Genomic DNA, 15,798 nt, shown 5'->3' on the forward strand with positions numbered 1-15,798 from the left:
TGCTTGTGCACTCTTTGCGTATGAGTCTTCCACAAGGCTAGGCAGACACTACAGAGTGAGCTAGTCACATGGTTTGGGGGGAGTTGCTTTGGAGGTAATGCCTGAAGGGAAGGATTTGATTTTTTTCTTCGGAAACTTTAGAAATCATGCTTACCCTGGCTGGTTCCTCCATATTGCCTCCAAGTTGCATAGCTTTAAAATTCCATTTTACATTGTCATATTTCAATACTAATCTGGTACCAATGTGAAGATTTTTGCTGGGAAACTGAACGTTACTCTGGCTGTGTGATAAATGGCAGATGGCAGGAAATCATTGTTACTTCTCATTGTCGATCCTTGTGTGAGGTGTGCTGCCATTTTATTATCAGACACAAATTGATATTTTGTCTAGCGCCTGTTGATTGTTCTGTACTGCAGCCTATCGGCTATCAAAGGGTGAAATATGTTATGTTTGTTTTTAAAACCATCCGTAGAAGTACGACATAGTCCTGTACATACTCTGCAATTGTTGATTGTGGTTATTTATTGCAGTTGCCTAGCAACATCATGCACCCTCCTTTGCAATCATGACCTTGAGCACAAACACACATGCAAAACCACACACAAACACACACACACACTTTATAAAAAGAAACACACCCCTGCTTGCAGTGGGTGACACCTCAGAGGTCAAGACCCTCTAGAAAAGTAACCTTCAAGCTAATACACACACACACACACACACACACACACACACACACACACACACACACACACACACACACACACACACACACACACACACACACACACACACACACACACAAATCCTTGCATTGCGAGGGCCAAAACACACTCCAAAACGTTCCTTTCCCGTATATTGCTGGATCATTCATGTCTATTGGCTTAGAGGAGGTGGCTGGGGTATGGGGAGCCCTATTGACCTGTCATAAACATGCAGCTTTATGGCATTACAGGTCCCACCCCTTGGAGGAAATTGATCTTTTATTGGAGAGAGAGAGAGAGAGAGAGGTGTGGAGAAGCCTAGCCTGGCTAACGCCAGACCTCATCTCAATCTACATTGAGATGAGGTCTGGGAACCACACATTAATTTTCTCGTATTTGAGGCGTGGTTTACGATTGCCCGGAGCCGTTTATTGGGGGCTACGAATGTCTATCATATGAATCTGTACGTAGCTCATAGCCAATCGTATCAATTATACTAGGCGATGTATGTAGAGCAACAACAATTCGATGAGGAAGAAGACGATGGGTGCGTCGCATAGACGTCGTCATCGTCTTGACGTCCCTCCCTGTTCTGTGATTGGTTCCCTATCTCAGGCAAAAATCGGATCCATGGAATCCAGGCTGCTTAGCAGCGCAAAATGAAATCCCGCGCAAGGCAGCATCGGTATACCCAGGCTAGGAGAAGCCCAGAGAGAAAGAGGGGAGGGGAAAGAAGAAGGGTAGTGGGAGAAGAGGGAGAGAGAGTGAGAGAGAGAAAGGGAGAGCCCTAGGCCTTATTATTAGCTAATTTGTGTAATGGAAGCCCTAAGTCCCATTTCATTAAGACGGATCACATCCTGTCCTCCCCCCCTTATTTCCAACTTTCTATACATCCTAAACTCCATTATCCTCTCCTGCCTAGAAAAAGCCAATCGCCTGCATACTAATGTGTTTTTTGTTTTGAAGTGTCCAAACTTGGGCTTTTCAGTAGAGCTTCAAACCGCCGCACATAAACCCCACTAGGTGTGTTTTATACAACACCTGATGCACTAGATCTTTTTGGATCATGTTACGAAACATCTTGTTCCTGTGGTAGTAACAATGTGTCCGAGCGCTGTCTGGGGCCCGATGGCTGAGGGGGTACAGCACGCTATGTGCTGCCAATACCACAGCTCCAGCTCAATTCTGCTGGAACTGACCAGTGTGTGTGCCTGCGGTGCCTGTGGCTGCTGCGGTTGCCTGGTAGGGTGCCGCTCTCCCTCGTCCTCCCTGGTTTGGTGCACTGCAGTCCTGCCTGTTCTCTCTCTCTCTCTCTCTCTCTCTCTCTATTTATATTTATTACTGTATACATCCCTTTGCTTTATAATAATAATAATAATAATACATTTAATTTAGAGGCGCCTTTCAAGACACCCAAGGTCACCTACCATTTATATCTTAATCTTAATTCTCTCTCCATGCCCATATTATTCACAATACACATACTCTCTCTGCTCACGCGGTTATGAAGGCTAGATGCTAAAAATAAACTTTTAATGGTTATGGAATAAAAGACCCTGCTTGTTTGCTCATTCCTTTTCAACCCCTCATCTCCTCCTCCTCTCCTCTCCATTCTCCCAGCCTGCTTTCTTTCAGACTAGCTGCCTTAAGGGGGCGGCAGTTGGGGGGGGGGGGGGGGGGGGGGGGGATGGTACCTGGGTTTAAGGCTGCTGTAAGGACGGCTGTAAAACCAGCGCCAGCCCAGCTTCAAGCCCCCCCGGCACACAGGGGAGCTGTTTGCCCCCCTCGTCGCTAACAACGTCTAACACTTCACATGTACACCATCCACCTGTGACACTCTGGGGGTGAGAGAGAGAGGGAGGCAGAGGCAGAGAGATACGGAGAGCTGGATAGAGAGAGAGAGAGAGAGAGAGAGAGAGAGAGAGAGAGAGAGAGAGGGAGAGGGCATGGTTCCCTCTTCGATCACCGCAACGCTCCCCTTCCTCGCCCCCATCCTCCCTTGGCTGCAGCGGGACAAGATGTGTGATAGCGATAGGATGGCTGCATACCACCGTTATCCACTCATCTCCTATATCACCACCAAGCGTGTGAGTGTGCGTGAGGTTGTGTGTGGCACTTTATTTTGAGACTGCACACAGTCTCTTTTGCTGTGTGAACTATGTGTGTGTGTGTTCTTGGTTCTTCAATCCCAAGGGCGTTTTTCCAGAGAGGATGGTTTCATGATAATTTACTAACTCTTCCAGACGGGCTCACTTCCATTCCCCATGTTTCTCCCTCTCTAATAATGATCTCCCCCGGACCTGCCTTCCTGATCATGTGACTCACCTTTTTATTCTCTGCTTGGTCCACTCCAACTTTCCCCTGGTTCCTTCTCATCAGTCCTTCAAGCCCTCAAATCTTCAGCACATTCATTCATACATATTGGATATATATGTATATGGACGTCGTACAGTCCATGGACGCTAGGAAATTCTATATCAATGATTCAATTCTTAATCAAAAGGTTGTTTAGGTATCTATTTAAGTAGTAATGTAAAACCTTTGCCTTTTAAATTAAATAATCAAATTCATACCTTCCTACCTTCTCATCAGATAATGAAGAAAAATAAATGAACCAAAGGAGTTGGTAAATGGTGATTGACACGACTTGTAAACCCTTTCAACAAGACTTTTGACGAATTGTTTGATCAAGGAAATAATCATTAGGACTATCTTCCTTCATTCCTTATTGAGTGAGAGCCATATAGAGTGATTGAGAGAGAGGTAGGTTCGGTCCGGTGTGTACATTCTGCAGGTTATTCCCCAGCTCCTCCTCTGTCTATATATTACCTCCAATAATCCCCTTTCTTCCATCCAATGATGGAAGCATCTCCTCTCCACTGCAGCACCTTCAGCCCCCCCCCCCCCCCCCTCCCACATCCCTCTCCCATACACACACACACACACACACACACATCCACCCACGCACACACCCATGCCAAACACCCCCTCCCACTCCCTGCTCTGAGACATGGTACAGGCTGCGTGTTGAGATGGCTTCAGCTGGGGAGCGATACAGAGATGAGAGAGCAGCCCGGCAGGTTTCTCCACACACACATACACACATACACACACACACACTCACTCTCTCTCTTACACACATACATAAACACGCGCTCCGTAACTGCTCCCACTGACACACACCTTTGCTGCCTTGCTTCGTGGAGAGAGGACTTTGCGTGACGCGTTGTTTGTGTTCACCTCTTCGCCATGTAAGTACATATCTGTATGAAATGTGATCCACGGCTCCGTGGCAGTGTGTCAACTGTTTCCCTACACCGTCCTTTTGATGCAGTTGCTTGGGGTATAGAATAACTGAACGCTGCTGGCTGCTCTGGGAGGAAATCTCAGCTGTGTTTATGCGTGTGTGTTTGGCAGTCGTTTGTCTTCTGTATCTTAGTTCAGTATCTTATTGTGACGGCGGGATGTTGAACAGAAGTTTGGTATAATGAACTTATATTGTGGTGCATGATAAATGCTGTCCGAATCAATTGTGGATGTTATATAGTTACCGAACATACTATAAGCAACTCACCTGCTGAATACAGCGGCGTTATCTCTGTATCTCTGTATTGCAATGAAGCTCTGCTTAATGTATTTATGTCACAGTTAAACTGATGCAGGGCACCATGGTTGCCTGGCTGGTTATAAACCAGGGACAGTTTTGTAATGTTGGTTGCTCAGGTCAATGATAATGTTGTGCCTTCACAGCTGGGTCAGTAGCAGCCAATATAATCTTCTTCTGGTCTGGAGAGTCCCAGGCGGGCAGTTGTTCAGTAGCAGTGTGTCAGTTATAACCTTTCACCAAAATAATTACCCATTTAGCCTGCCTATCAGCTGCAAGCTAATCAGTCATGCAGCCATTTATGCAATCTCTCAGTCAGCCCCTGAGTCATTAACGCAAACAATCAGGCAGCCTGTCAGTCATTCAGTCATGAAAGAAGGCAAGCAGCTAGCCAATGTGGTAGCAAGTATGTCAGGCAGCCAGTCTGTAAAGGCAGCATGTCACTCAGGTAGCCAGGTAGGCAGGCAGACATTCAGGAAGGCAGACAGGGAGGCAAAATTAAATTGATTTGCGTCTCTTGGGCTGCTGTGGTAGTGACCTCCAGCAGCCACAGCTAGAACAGAGCAGAATGCGCCATGCAGTGCCTCTCAGCATATCTCTCTCTACTTCTAACACTTCTTCTATACGTCAACCTCTCTCTCCCTCTCACTCTCTCACTCTCTCTCTCTCGCTCTCTCTCTCTCTCTCTCTCTCTCTCTCTCTCTCTCTCTCTCTCTCTCTCTCTCTCTCTCTCTCTCTCTCTCTCTCTCTCTCTCTCTCTCTCTCTCTTTCTCTCTCTCTCTCTCTCAAGCACACACACGCACACTTTGAGTAACAGACACAACTTCAACTTTTTACTTTGATTTACCAGCGGAAAGGTTGGTTGTGATTTTTTTTTCTCTGTTTTTTCTCTGTACAGCTGAGTAGCTAAGATACAGAGAAAGACCCTGTCTACTTACCTAATCATAGTCATGTCAATAACCACTTCCTCATTGGATCAGCCCATTACAAGGGCAGAGGTCACCACAGAAACTCTGGTGAAAGATATTGCCAAAACAAAAGGGATGAGGGGGAGATAGGAGAAGCAAAGGATTATGGAGAGTGCAGAATGGAGGAGCGACACAAGTCAGCCATGTCTGAAATTGATTCAGTTGTTCTTTTAACACAGTCCAGTAAAAAATTACTCATTCCATTCTCCATTTAATGAAGAACCAAGGGTTCATTTAAGTTCACTGTTCAGGTTTACATTATTTCTTTCTTTCATTTTTTCTCTTTCTTTCTCTCTCTCCAAGAGCTAACTTAACATTGTCTGTTAGCATTGTCCACGTTTTAAAATCCCTCTTTACCATTTAGTTTTAACTAAATGTAGTGCTTAAGCAGTTTTGAGGTGGAAGAAAGTGTTTCTGTAATAAAGTCCCATAATAATAATCCTCTTCTCTCCGCTCTCCTCTCCTCACTTTTGACTCCTCTACCAGATTACATTACGCTCATTTTCTACGCCATTGCTCCACTTGCGGGCTGTTCAGCCGGCATGTGTTGAATTTAATTAGACCAATCAGCTACTGGGGGGTTCCGACATACTCATCTGGAGCAACAGGAGTGCACGCACCAGTTCCTGAAGCCCTCCTTTGACCTTGTGGCAGGAGTGTGTTTCTGGCCAGAAAGAAGAGGAGTGTGACCATGCAATAAGCTCAGCCTGGTTCACTCTCAAATGGGGACAAAGGGATGGTGGAGCTTCACATGATAAGAGGAATGACTCGATGCAATTGCTCTTTCTGTGTCTACGTTTCCTAAAATGAAAAAATATATATGTTTAATAGTAGTAGTAGTCGTCCTAGTTTGATCATGGATATCAACTTTTGACTATCCCTTCATCAGAGAGAGAGAGAGAGAGAGAGAGAGAGAGAGAGAGCGCCAGAGCGAGAGGGTTATAGGTTTGGGTCAGTGTGTACCTTTTGCCTGTTCCTCCTTCCTGTTATTCCCCAGGAACATCTCTGCTGTCGATATATTTTCTTTCCAATAATCCTCTTCCTTCCACCTGATGATGAGTCCTCATTCATTACTTTTAGCTATTACATGGTGGCCAGGTGTGCACATGCATACTATTATCGGCTAATTGACCCCAACCTGTTGTGGCGAGGTACACGATAACACAATTTTGAGATACCTGGCATTGCACCTATCATGCCTTCTGCCATCCCATAATATCCAGTCTCCCTCCCCGGGTGTTGCAGTATCTATTGCTGTCATTCCCACTGTGACAGACTGTTTAAGGGAGCGAGCCCCTCCCGCCCTCGTCTTGCTCACAACCCAAGCTGAACTCCCCCGAATCCCCATGCTGGAGGAAGCTGACGTTACATAATGAGATGCTGACAGGGAGAGGCAGGCGGCTCCACACAGAACAAGCAGGCAGGCGGAGGGAGAGAGACATTTTTAGAGACAAGGTGTATCTATTAGCAGGAAATACAACACGTGTCTGTATCTGTTTAGAGACAGAGGCTCAGGCCTTTACGTAACAAGGCAAACCCACCAGCAGATATATGCCTGCATGCCGTTGACAGAGGCCTATATATCATTGATCTAAAGAGGACAGAAGTGCATGTCATGGGCCAACATTTTGAGCTGAATTTAGCTGGAAGGTAAGCGGCATTCCTGTTTGCACTGGAAACCTTGTTCGTGCCAGAACAATATATGCCAACCCATTCATATTTGTTATTGAAAAAGGGTTGGACAATGTTAGAAGACTGCACGAATACTGACATATCATGGGTGATTTCTTTCCTCCTCTGGTCTTTTGATCCGTTTGTCTGTCCGAAATGAATGGTGTGGTTTAAAATGCCACGCGCACACACACACACACACACACACACACACACACACACACACACCTCATGAAATGCAAAATTGCCTTAACCTAAAACTCAGGCACTCAAATGCCTTGTCATTCATGGGCGTGGTTTGGTGACGCATGGCATTTAGGATGAACCATTGCTGACAGCAGAATACATCAGGGTAACCGAGGTCATTAATATCTGAAACATGTGTGCGGTAAAATGTTGAACGCAAGCGATGGGTGTCATAGGTTGCTTTGCATAATGGGAAGACCCTGGAGGTATTGTTCCATGCTGTTTGTTTCGCTGTTACCCCGCGACTGCAGTCAATCAGAAACGCTGCTATATGGGTCAGTTGTGCATACTGTTTAAGAGGCGTTATATTAAACAAGGTACAAAACTAAAAAGGGGTTACTTTGACAAATTAGTAAGACATTTTATGTTGTTTTTCTGCCAGTGTAGTCGGTTAAAGAAGATGTATGATGTCTGAATGATGTCATTGGATGTAAGTTCAATATTGTGACAGCTGATATAGAAATAGAATAGAATAGAAAGCCTTTTATTGTCATTGCACGAGTGAAGTACAACAAAATTTTTAGTAAGCTTTCCCTATATGGTAAGATCCAGGAAAAATATGTTGCTTGATGATATAACCTTTCCTGGAAGATAACCTTAACCCAGTGGCAGTAAATACTATAATTCTAGAGATTATGGCAGAAATAGCAATTCTACATTCCCAAATAATTGTATGAAAGAATCTTCTGGTCCGACAATGAATACATTACATGTTGACCATAAACGACCATGGTTAAAACTAGTATTTGTCAAAACATATATTTTGTGTAGGGTGGGCAGTCTCTGAGTAGTCCCCCAGCTGTTACAGTGAAGTGTTGCTATCAAAGATGTCGGATGACTTTGTGTTAGAAATATTGTCAGCAGCCGGTGCAGGTGAGACATGCCCACCTCAGCCTGAGCCGGTTTAGCCTCACACAGCCAAGCAGATTTTACGTTGGAAGGAGGCTTGTTTCCTGCTCCTATAGCCCACACAAGCAATGTCCGAGCTACGAGCTACGCTATTGGTGTGCCCTTGGAAGACTTTTATATAGACTGCACATATATACACAAAAATGCTTCAGGTAGCTCAAAGATATTCACTATTGTTTTTATTCACTATTGTTTTTATTCCATTGGTATAGTCATCAACTTCATCCCCAAATTCCACCTGCATTTCCAACCACTGACGTCAGGACAATTGAAAGCTTTAAGTACTTTGAGGGAAGTATTTTTGCTATCTTGTTAACTGCCAGTATGTTATGAGTTAACAGGGTTATATTAGCTCACAGAATGTTGGCCAGCCGATGTGAGTTGAGGAGATGCTGTGCACTAGTTAAGACCCATCCGCAGATGACAGGACAGAATGCTCATTACGTAGGGACAGTTGCTCCAGGGAATATTGACTTTACAAACATTGACCTGCATCACTTCCTTCCTGCACTTCCTGTTGAATACTAAAACCCGGGGACAGGTGGGACGTTTGGAAATGGGCGGGACCATAGGGTGCCTCAAGAACACTGCACACAGCATGCGATCCACAACATCGTCATCTTCATCAGAACACAGTAGAGACAAGTGATTACAAGATCAAGTAATGTCATCTAGTGAGGCTTATATGGTGACAAGGATTCGAGGCATAGGAGACTCACATTTTTTACCCCCAGTTTTGCTGTTGGTTTTATAAAATGGCTTACTTTCATTTTCAGACGCTGTGTGTAGCTTTAAATGGGCTGCTAACAGCTGCCTCCCACCCAATTAGAAAGCGGCGTTTGTTGCTGAAAGAGAGCTTGGCACTTTGCTGTTATGTAAGAATTCACCTCAGAGTGTCTTTGAGCTGCAGTGTGTGTGTATGTTTGTGTTTGTGTGTGTGCGCGCCTACGTTCTTTCTATATTGCAAAGATGAATCTGCTGCCAGCATGTAGAATTCTGTGTTACATATTTGTGAGATGTGAGATGGTTATATATTTGTGAGAGAATAACTTAAGGCATCTGAAAATGTTGTTTCATCAAAAAAACAAAAACAGGCTTTCATAAAGATGTTTACCTGATCCTACATTCACTATGATTAGTCTTTGACTCATGAAACCTGAACCTTAAATTTGATTTGATTAATCTTTGATAAGTCAACCCTAAATGTAAATTCCATTTCATTAGTAATTAATTAGTCAAACCCAAACCTTGAAATCCATTTGATTAGTATTTGATTAGTCAAACCATACCTCGAATTCGGTTTGATTAGTCACTGATCTCTTTCAAAGTTTAGTCAAAGCTAAAGCTTGACTTATATGTGATGAGGTATCTTGCATTAGTGTTTTTCACAGCCAGGGGGTGCTTGGAGTCAGAGTTTTACCGCTCACAGTTCTTGTTGATTTCCACTTACTTGTTGATGCTGGGAATCGTTTTTACAGTGAGGAAGCATTACTTGCGTTTCATTCATTTATTGATGGAGGTGCAACTATGCTCAGAATGCAAAAGGACCTTGCTTTTTTATTTCTCTGTACTGTTTGATGAGAGTACGTTTATCTTTGTGTATGTGTTCATGTGTGTCTGGGTGCCTCACCTGATATTATGAATACAATTTGTTTACCCGACCCTGGTATCTCATCCCCATTCAGTACCGTACCCTCTCTTTCACCCTAAATTTCATAATTTCTGTCTCCTCCCCACTGGTTCCCCCCTCACTGCCATCAATTCTTTATTCAAACTCTACCCTCCCCTCCCCACCACCACATCCCCAACGTGCTCAACTGCTCTCACTCTCTGATACTTCTCTCCTGTTAAACACAACCGCTAAGTCTCTCTCTCTCTCTCTCTCTCCCTCACTCACTCACTTACTCTCACTCTCTAAAGCTTCTCTGCTGTTACACACAACCTCTTCTCTCTCTCTCTCTCTCTCTCTCTCTCTCTCTCTCTCTCTCTCTCTCTCTCTCTCACTCCCTCTGTCTCTCTCTCTCTCTCTGTCTCTGTCTCACTCACTCACTCACTCACTCACTCACTCACTCACTCACTCACTCACTCACTCACTCACTCACTCCCTCTGTCTCTCTCTCTGTCTTTCTCTCTCTCTTACTCCCTCAGTCGCTCTCTCTCACTCACTCACTCACTCACTCACTCACTCACTCACTCACTCACTCACTCACTCACTCACTCACTCACTCACTCTGTCTCTCTCTGTCTTTCTCTTTATGTCTCTCTCTCTCCCTCACTCCCTCTGTCTCTGTCTATCTCTCTCCCCCTCTCTCTCTCTCTCTCTCTCTCTCTCTCTCTCTCTCTCTCTCTCTCTGTCTCCCTTTCTTTGTCTCTCCCCCTTTCCCACCCACATCTCAATCGCTCCCACTCGTGCGCCACATGATTTGTCATCGTTATTTAAGGATATGCAGCTGTGCACTGCCAGAACCTGCTGCAGCCACCTGCCAATCGGCCCCAGCCTGTTACATCAGGCTCTGTAAGTGGGAGGTTTACATACACATGAAATCATGTATGTTTGATTGATAAGACTAGATCGATATGGAGAAATAGATTGAGGCTGGTTGATAAATCTACATGGTTTTAAAGAAGAGTAAATCAAAAATAAAACACTACCAGACATTGTGTTTTATTTTTTCTTCTTCTTCTGTGTAATGTTGTAATATGAGTGGTGAAAACACCACATTCTCATTGGATTAGGTTTAAATGATGGGTAAACTCTAAAATCACATTCTTTCAGTTGAAACCCATTCCGTGTCGGTCTCCAAAGTGTTGGTGAAAATGTTTGTGTTGTCTTTTACTGAGAAGTGCTAAACGGGGGAAATTGTCTGTAAATGCGAGAGGTCTCCTGTGTCTCCAGAGCGGTAATTCTTTGGATTGGCTGTACACCATGCTAGACCAAGTCTTACGATCATTTTGACAACTTCCCTTTCATTGAGTTCTCATATCGCATTTTCTAATCCCACTGGAAGGAACTTCTGCTACAAATGGAGGCTTACTCACAGTGAAAAAAAAAAGTTACCAAAGGACTGCAAGTGTGAATGACAAAGATTGAGATAGTGCGAGCGAGATTCAAACCAGAATCTGTCGCGTTCTGAAACACCCCCTCCAGTACATCTTGATCCCTGTGTCTCGCAGACTGCAGTAGGTCCTGATGACAGAGAATAGATTTCACAACAGCTGGCTGGCAATTGCTGCTGCCCTTGGTGGTGGCAAGGGTTAGAGCATGCTATATACAAACCACCAAGACACTTAATGCACACATTTACTTAATTGTACCCTCTGCGATGAGGTAGAGTTTTAGGTGTGTGTCTGTGTCCATGATTCGCGTGACAAACCACATAACCTCGATCTGCTTATAGAATATATCTGAAATCAATCAATCATTGATAGTAGTGTAAGTGGAAGCTTGTCCCGGAGACAGAGCGATGGATCAATAGTTACAGAGATGACGGAGAACCGTGCAGTTCGTGCTGTTTCAGAAGTAGTTACCTCCAACACAGAAATCAAAATGGTTATTAATAGATTGTCAGTGTATCTGCTTAGTAAAATAAGCTAAAGTTTTAAGTACCAGGTGTGTTTATCATAGCCACAAGACCTTGGTGCCATTCGTAGTTTTCATTCACATAAATACACTCTTCATAGACACTGCTTCTAACCCTTGCAATATTTTATTAGACTTTTTACGCCTAAATTATGATTCTTATAAATCATGGTAACTGATCTGAACACAGTGGTGTTGGATAGAAGAAACCCTCACAAACACACAGACACACAGACACACAGAGACAGACAAACACACACACACACACACACACACACACACACACACACACACACACACACACACACACACACCACACACACACACACACACACACACACACACACACACACACACACGCACGCACACAAACACACTGCTGAGGAGACTCTCTTCTTTTCTCCTAGTAGAGTGTACACCTATAAGATCATATAACATATTAACAACATATACATATACATTTAACAGATATAAAAAGTTACTGCTGGAGGAAGCATTCAGTATGCCTTATCTTCTGATAAGGCATACTGAATGCAAAAGGCATTTTGCCTTTCTTCTGACATAGAGAGAAGAAAAAGCATTCATAATTAATGAGGCTGTGAACTTCACTATGTAAAGTTGCACACACCGACTGCCTGGAACTCATTAGTTGTGCAACCTGCTAATTGCACTTATGCAAATGCTGAACCTCACTTTGAATGTGCAGGACTGTGACCTACACTGTTTAATGCGCACACTCAGCACCTTATCTTTCGCACTGTCATGTTTCTAATTCATCAACATCCTCTCATTGTTGTTCCACTGTCCATTTGTAGACGTATACTGACCTAGGAGTTCATCTTTCACCAAACAACAATTTTTTCTGTGATCCTCTGCTTTGAATTTTCGGTATTGTACTGTGTATGCCTGTGTGTGTGTGTGTGTGTGTGTGTGTTTGGTGGAAGTGCACGATATTGTGACTTTTCTTGCTAAGCAGGAGCAAGTAAACAAATACTTTTGATTCTTCACACATTAAGTCGCCATTACGGACACATTATCCTCTCTGGCTGTCACTTGTTGTGTCTTCCGTGCCCTGCCTGTGTTGAAAGGGTATTAGGGCAAAACTCACTACAAAGGTTTAATGGTTCTCCTTTAAACAAGACTCATTAATAATATAAATACTAATCAAAATGAAACATCATAACATCCTAATCATATTAACATATTGCTGTTTTTCGGCTTTCAGCAATGATAGGCAGAATAACAACAACATGATCCTCTCAATAACAAGAATTATAATAGGAATTAATGCTTTTACTTCTACCAATACATCTTATAATATTAATCACCTACTTGTCCTGAAATAAACGATATTAAGAAGAGTCGTTATGATAACGTAGCTACACGACCACATGCCGGCGTGCTGCAGGATGGGCTGACAACAATAAAGGGCAGGTCTGAAGAAGGCTGCAGGGTTTGGGGGTTGTGGGGGTGGGGGGGGGGGGGGGGGGGGGGGAGTTTGCTCCATGCATTAATATTGATAATTAGCCTTGTTTTGACCAAACTACAGAGCTACACAGATCGAGTTGTTAGAAGCTGGGCCGGCCGCGTGTGGGGGTGGGCAATCGGTTGGCGTGTGTTTGCGCCTATGCATGTACAAGAGGGAGACGGGTGTAAGAAAGCAGGAATAGAAGAGAAAAGGGAGAGAAAGCACAACAGAGAGATTGGTCATTCGACTGCCTTGGTTTGGGAGGTGCGCTAACTTGTGTGTGCTTGGTTGGTCACAGATAAATAAAATCAATACACATTTACACATCCTGTAATCCACGCTCTTTCCAATCTCCTGCTCAGTCTCATTCCCTTTCTCTCTCTCTCTCTCTATACCAACCTGTTGTATGTAATTCTCACACAAACACACACAGAAGCACACACACACACACACACACACGCACACAAACACACCTATACACACACACACACACACACTCGAAACTCACACACTGTGATCAGAGAAATAGAGGGAGAGAGAGAGAGAGCAGGAGATCTGAGATGGAGATGCAGACAGGTACGTGCTTAGACAGTGAGACAGGAAACAAAACTGAACGGCAAATTAAAAGAAGACGATAGACCTAGAAGGTGTCAGGGAGCGGGAGATCGGAGAGAGAGAGCGCTAAACGCCCCCCACCCCCACACCACCACCCTTGACAGTGCAGCATTTCGCGCTCTACGCTCCGCTCTGGCGTCAGTGCCACCCGCCCCACCTCCCCACCCGCATTCAGCCTCCTCGCTGCTCTGCACCAGAAAGCATCCTCCTCCTCCAGCCCCCCCTCCAACAACACCCCTCCTCCTCCTCCTCCTCCCCTTACTCATCTTCCAATCTCTCTTCCACTCTCTCCTTCTCTGCCTCTCTCTCTCTCTCTCTCTCTCTCTCTCTCTCCTCTCTCTCTCTCTCTCTCTCTCTCTCTCTCTCTCTCTCTCCCTCCCCCTCTCCCGCCCTCCTCTCTCCCTCTCTCTCTGGGCTCCGTGCGTCGACGTGTCCTCAGAGTGAGGCTGGCAGCCGCAGCAGGTAGAAACACCGTCGGCGTGAGCGCAACAGCCGGCTGAAAGGCTGTCCCTCGGCGACCCTTGCATGCCCTGTCAGTCCTGAGAATCCTCGACTAACCCTTGTCCCCTCTCTCTCTCTCTCTGTCTCCCTTGCTCTCCGTCTCTCTCTCTCTCTCTCTTCTCTCCTCTTTCTCTCTCTCTCTCTCTCTCTCTCTCTCTCTCTCTCTCTCTCTCTCTCTCTTGTTGCTCTCTCTGTGACTGTTGCGCTGCTTCTTCTCTCTCTCTCTCTCTCTCTCTCTCTCTCTCTCTCTCTCCCTCCCTCCCTCCCTCCCTCTCTCTCCTTCTGACAGTGATGGGGACGACCAGCATGTAGAGAGGAGAGCACAGACGTGAAGAAGAGAGTGAAGAAGCGTGCGTGTGCGCGAAGAGAGGGACACCGAGAGAAGCGGCAGCAGCAGCAGTCGCGGCTAGCGAGCGAAGCGAGCCAGCGTCGTCATCATCGTCCTCATCGTCCTCATCGTTTTTTTTCTTCCCCCACTCTTTTCTCTCCCCATCCTCTCCATCATCGCATCCATGGGAAGCCACACATGGAGTGGGTCCGGAGTGTCTCAGCCGTGGTGAAACCCCAGAGAGAGACGCGGACGCAGCAGGGACTCGCGACACGCAGCCGCCTGTAGTCCATCAGGGGCACGTCGCCTGCCTTCCACTCCTCTCACGGACGCTTCTCCCCTCTCCTCCTCCTCCTCCTCCTCTGGGCTCAACAGCTTCTGTCCTCTCCTCCTGAAACTCACCTGTTCTCTCCCCCCCCCCCCCCCCCCCCCCCCCTACGCGGTACTCCTCCGCCTCTTCTGCTCCGACCTCGTTCTACTGCTCCCTCTGTCTACGCTGATCTCTCCTGCCTGTCAACCTACACGCCGGCCAGTTCACCCTTTGGGATTTTTTTTGGTGTGCATGCGTGTGTGTTTTGCGCGCAACTAAAAGGGGGGTCCTGCCTGCTCGTCGACTCAACCCGTTCATCTCTGAAGCGGTCTCTTGTTTTTTGAGGGGAATTTGTACTGTTTTCATCGTGGGAAGAGGTCTTTGGTTCTCGTCCGGTTCTCCCCTTCTCTCTGCCGTCCGGGGGGAGTTGTATTGATTTTTTTCATCCACCGGTATCCAAGCAATAACAGAAGCACGTCCGGGCACCAGCTGACATCATGGGGGACATGTCCAACAGCAGCGATTTTTACGCCAAAAACCAAAGAAGCGAGAACAACCATGCGGGGGGCTTCGGCGTCTCGGTGTTGGAGCTGCGCTCGCTCATGGAGCAGCGTGCCACGGAGGCCGTGGTCCGGGTGCAGGAGGAGTACGGGGGCGTGGAGGGACTCTGCTCGCGCCTCAACACCTCGCCCACGGAAGGTGAGTCCTCCTTCATCTGCCTCTCTCCCGCGCTCTCTCTCTCCAGCTCCCTCACCTCACTCCCCCTCCCCATCTCGAGCTTCCAGTTTTTTTTTTTATCTATCTCCCTCTCTCTCTGTTTCACTTCTTTCTCGGTGTCCCTGTCACTTTTTCTCTCTCTCCATCTCTCTCGCTCTCCTCTTTCTCTTTATACC

The 15,798-nt window shown here is 45.8% G+C and overlaps 1 protein-coding gene across 6 annotated transcripts in view; it reads left to right on the forward strand.

The window, feature by feature from the left end:
• The window catches only part of LOC132470750 (plasma membrane calcium-transporting ATPase 2-like), a 72,813-nt gene that overhangs the window by 15,135 nt on the left and 41,880 nt on the right, over positions 1 to 15,798 (forward strand). For 3 of the 6 annotated variants that reach the window (XM_060069592.1, XM_060069593.1, XM_060069594.1), the window contains exons 1-2: positions 3,718 to 3,956; positions 14,557 to 15,604. In XM_060069592.1, coding sequence (XP_059925575.1) covers positions 15,403 to 15,604 — 202 coding nt within the window. In that variant the 5' untranslated portion in view covers positions 3,718 to 3,956; positions 14,557 to 15,402. Of the gene's footprint in view, positions 1 to 3,716; positions 3,957 to 14,556; positions 15,605 to 15,798 lie in introns of those variants that run through there. The other 3 variants (XM_060069591.1, XM_060069588.1, XM_060069590.1) reach the window with 3 other exon arrangements.

This window comes from Gadus macrocephalus, chromosome 13 (assembly GCF_031168955.1).
Source record: "Gadus macrocephalus chromosome 13, ASM3116895v1".
In the NCBI taxonomy this organism is placed as follows: domain Eukaryota; kingdom Metazoa; phylum Chordata; class Actinopteri; order Gadiformes; family Gadidae; genus Gadus; species Gadus macrocephalus.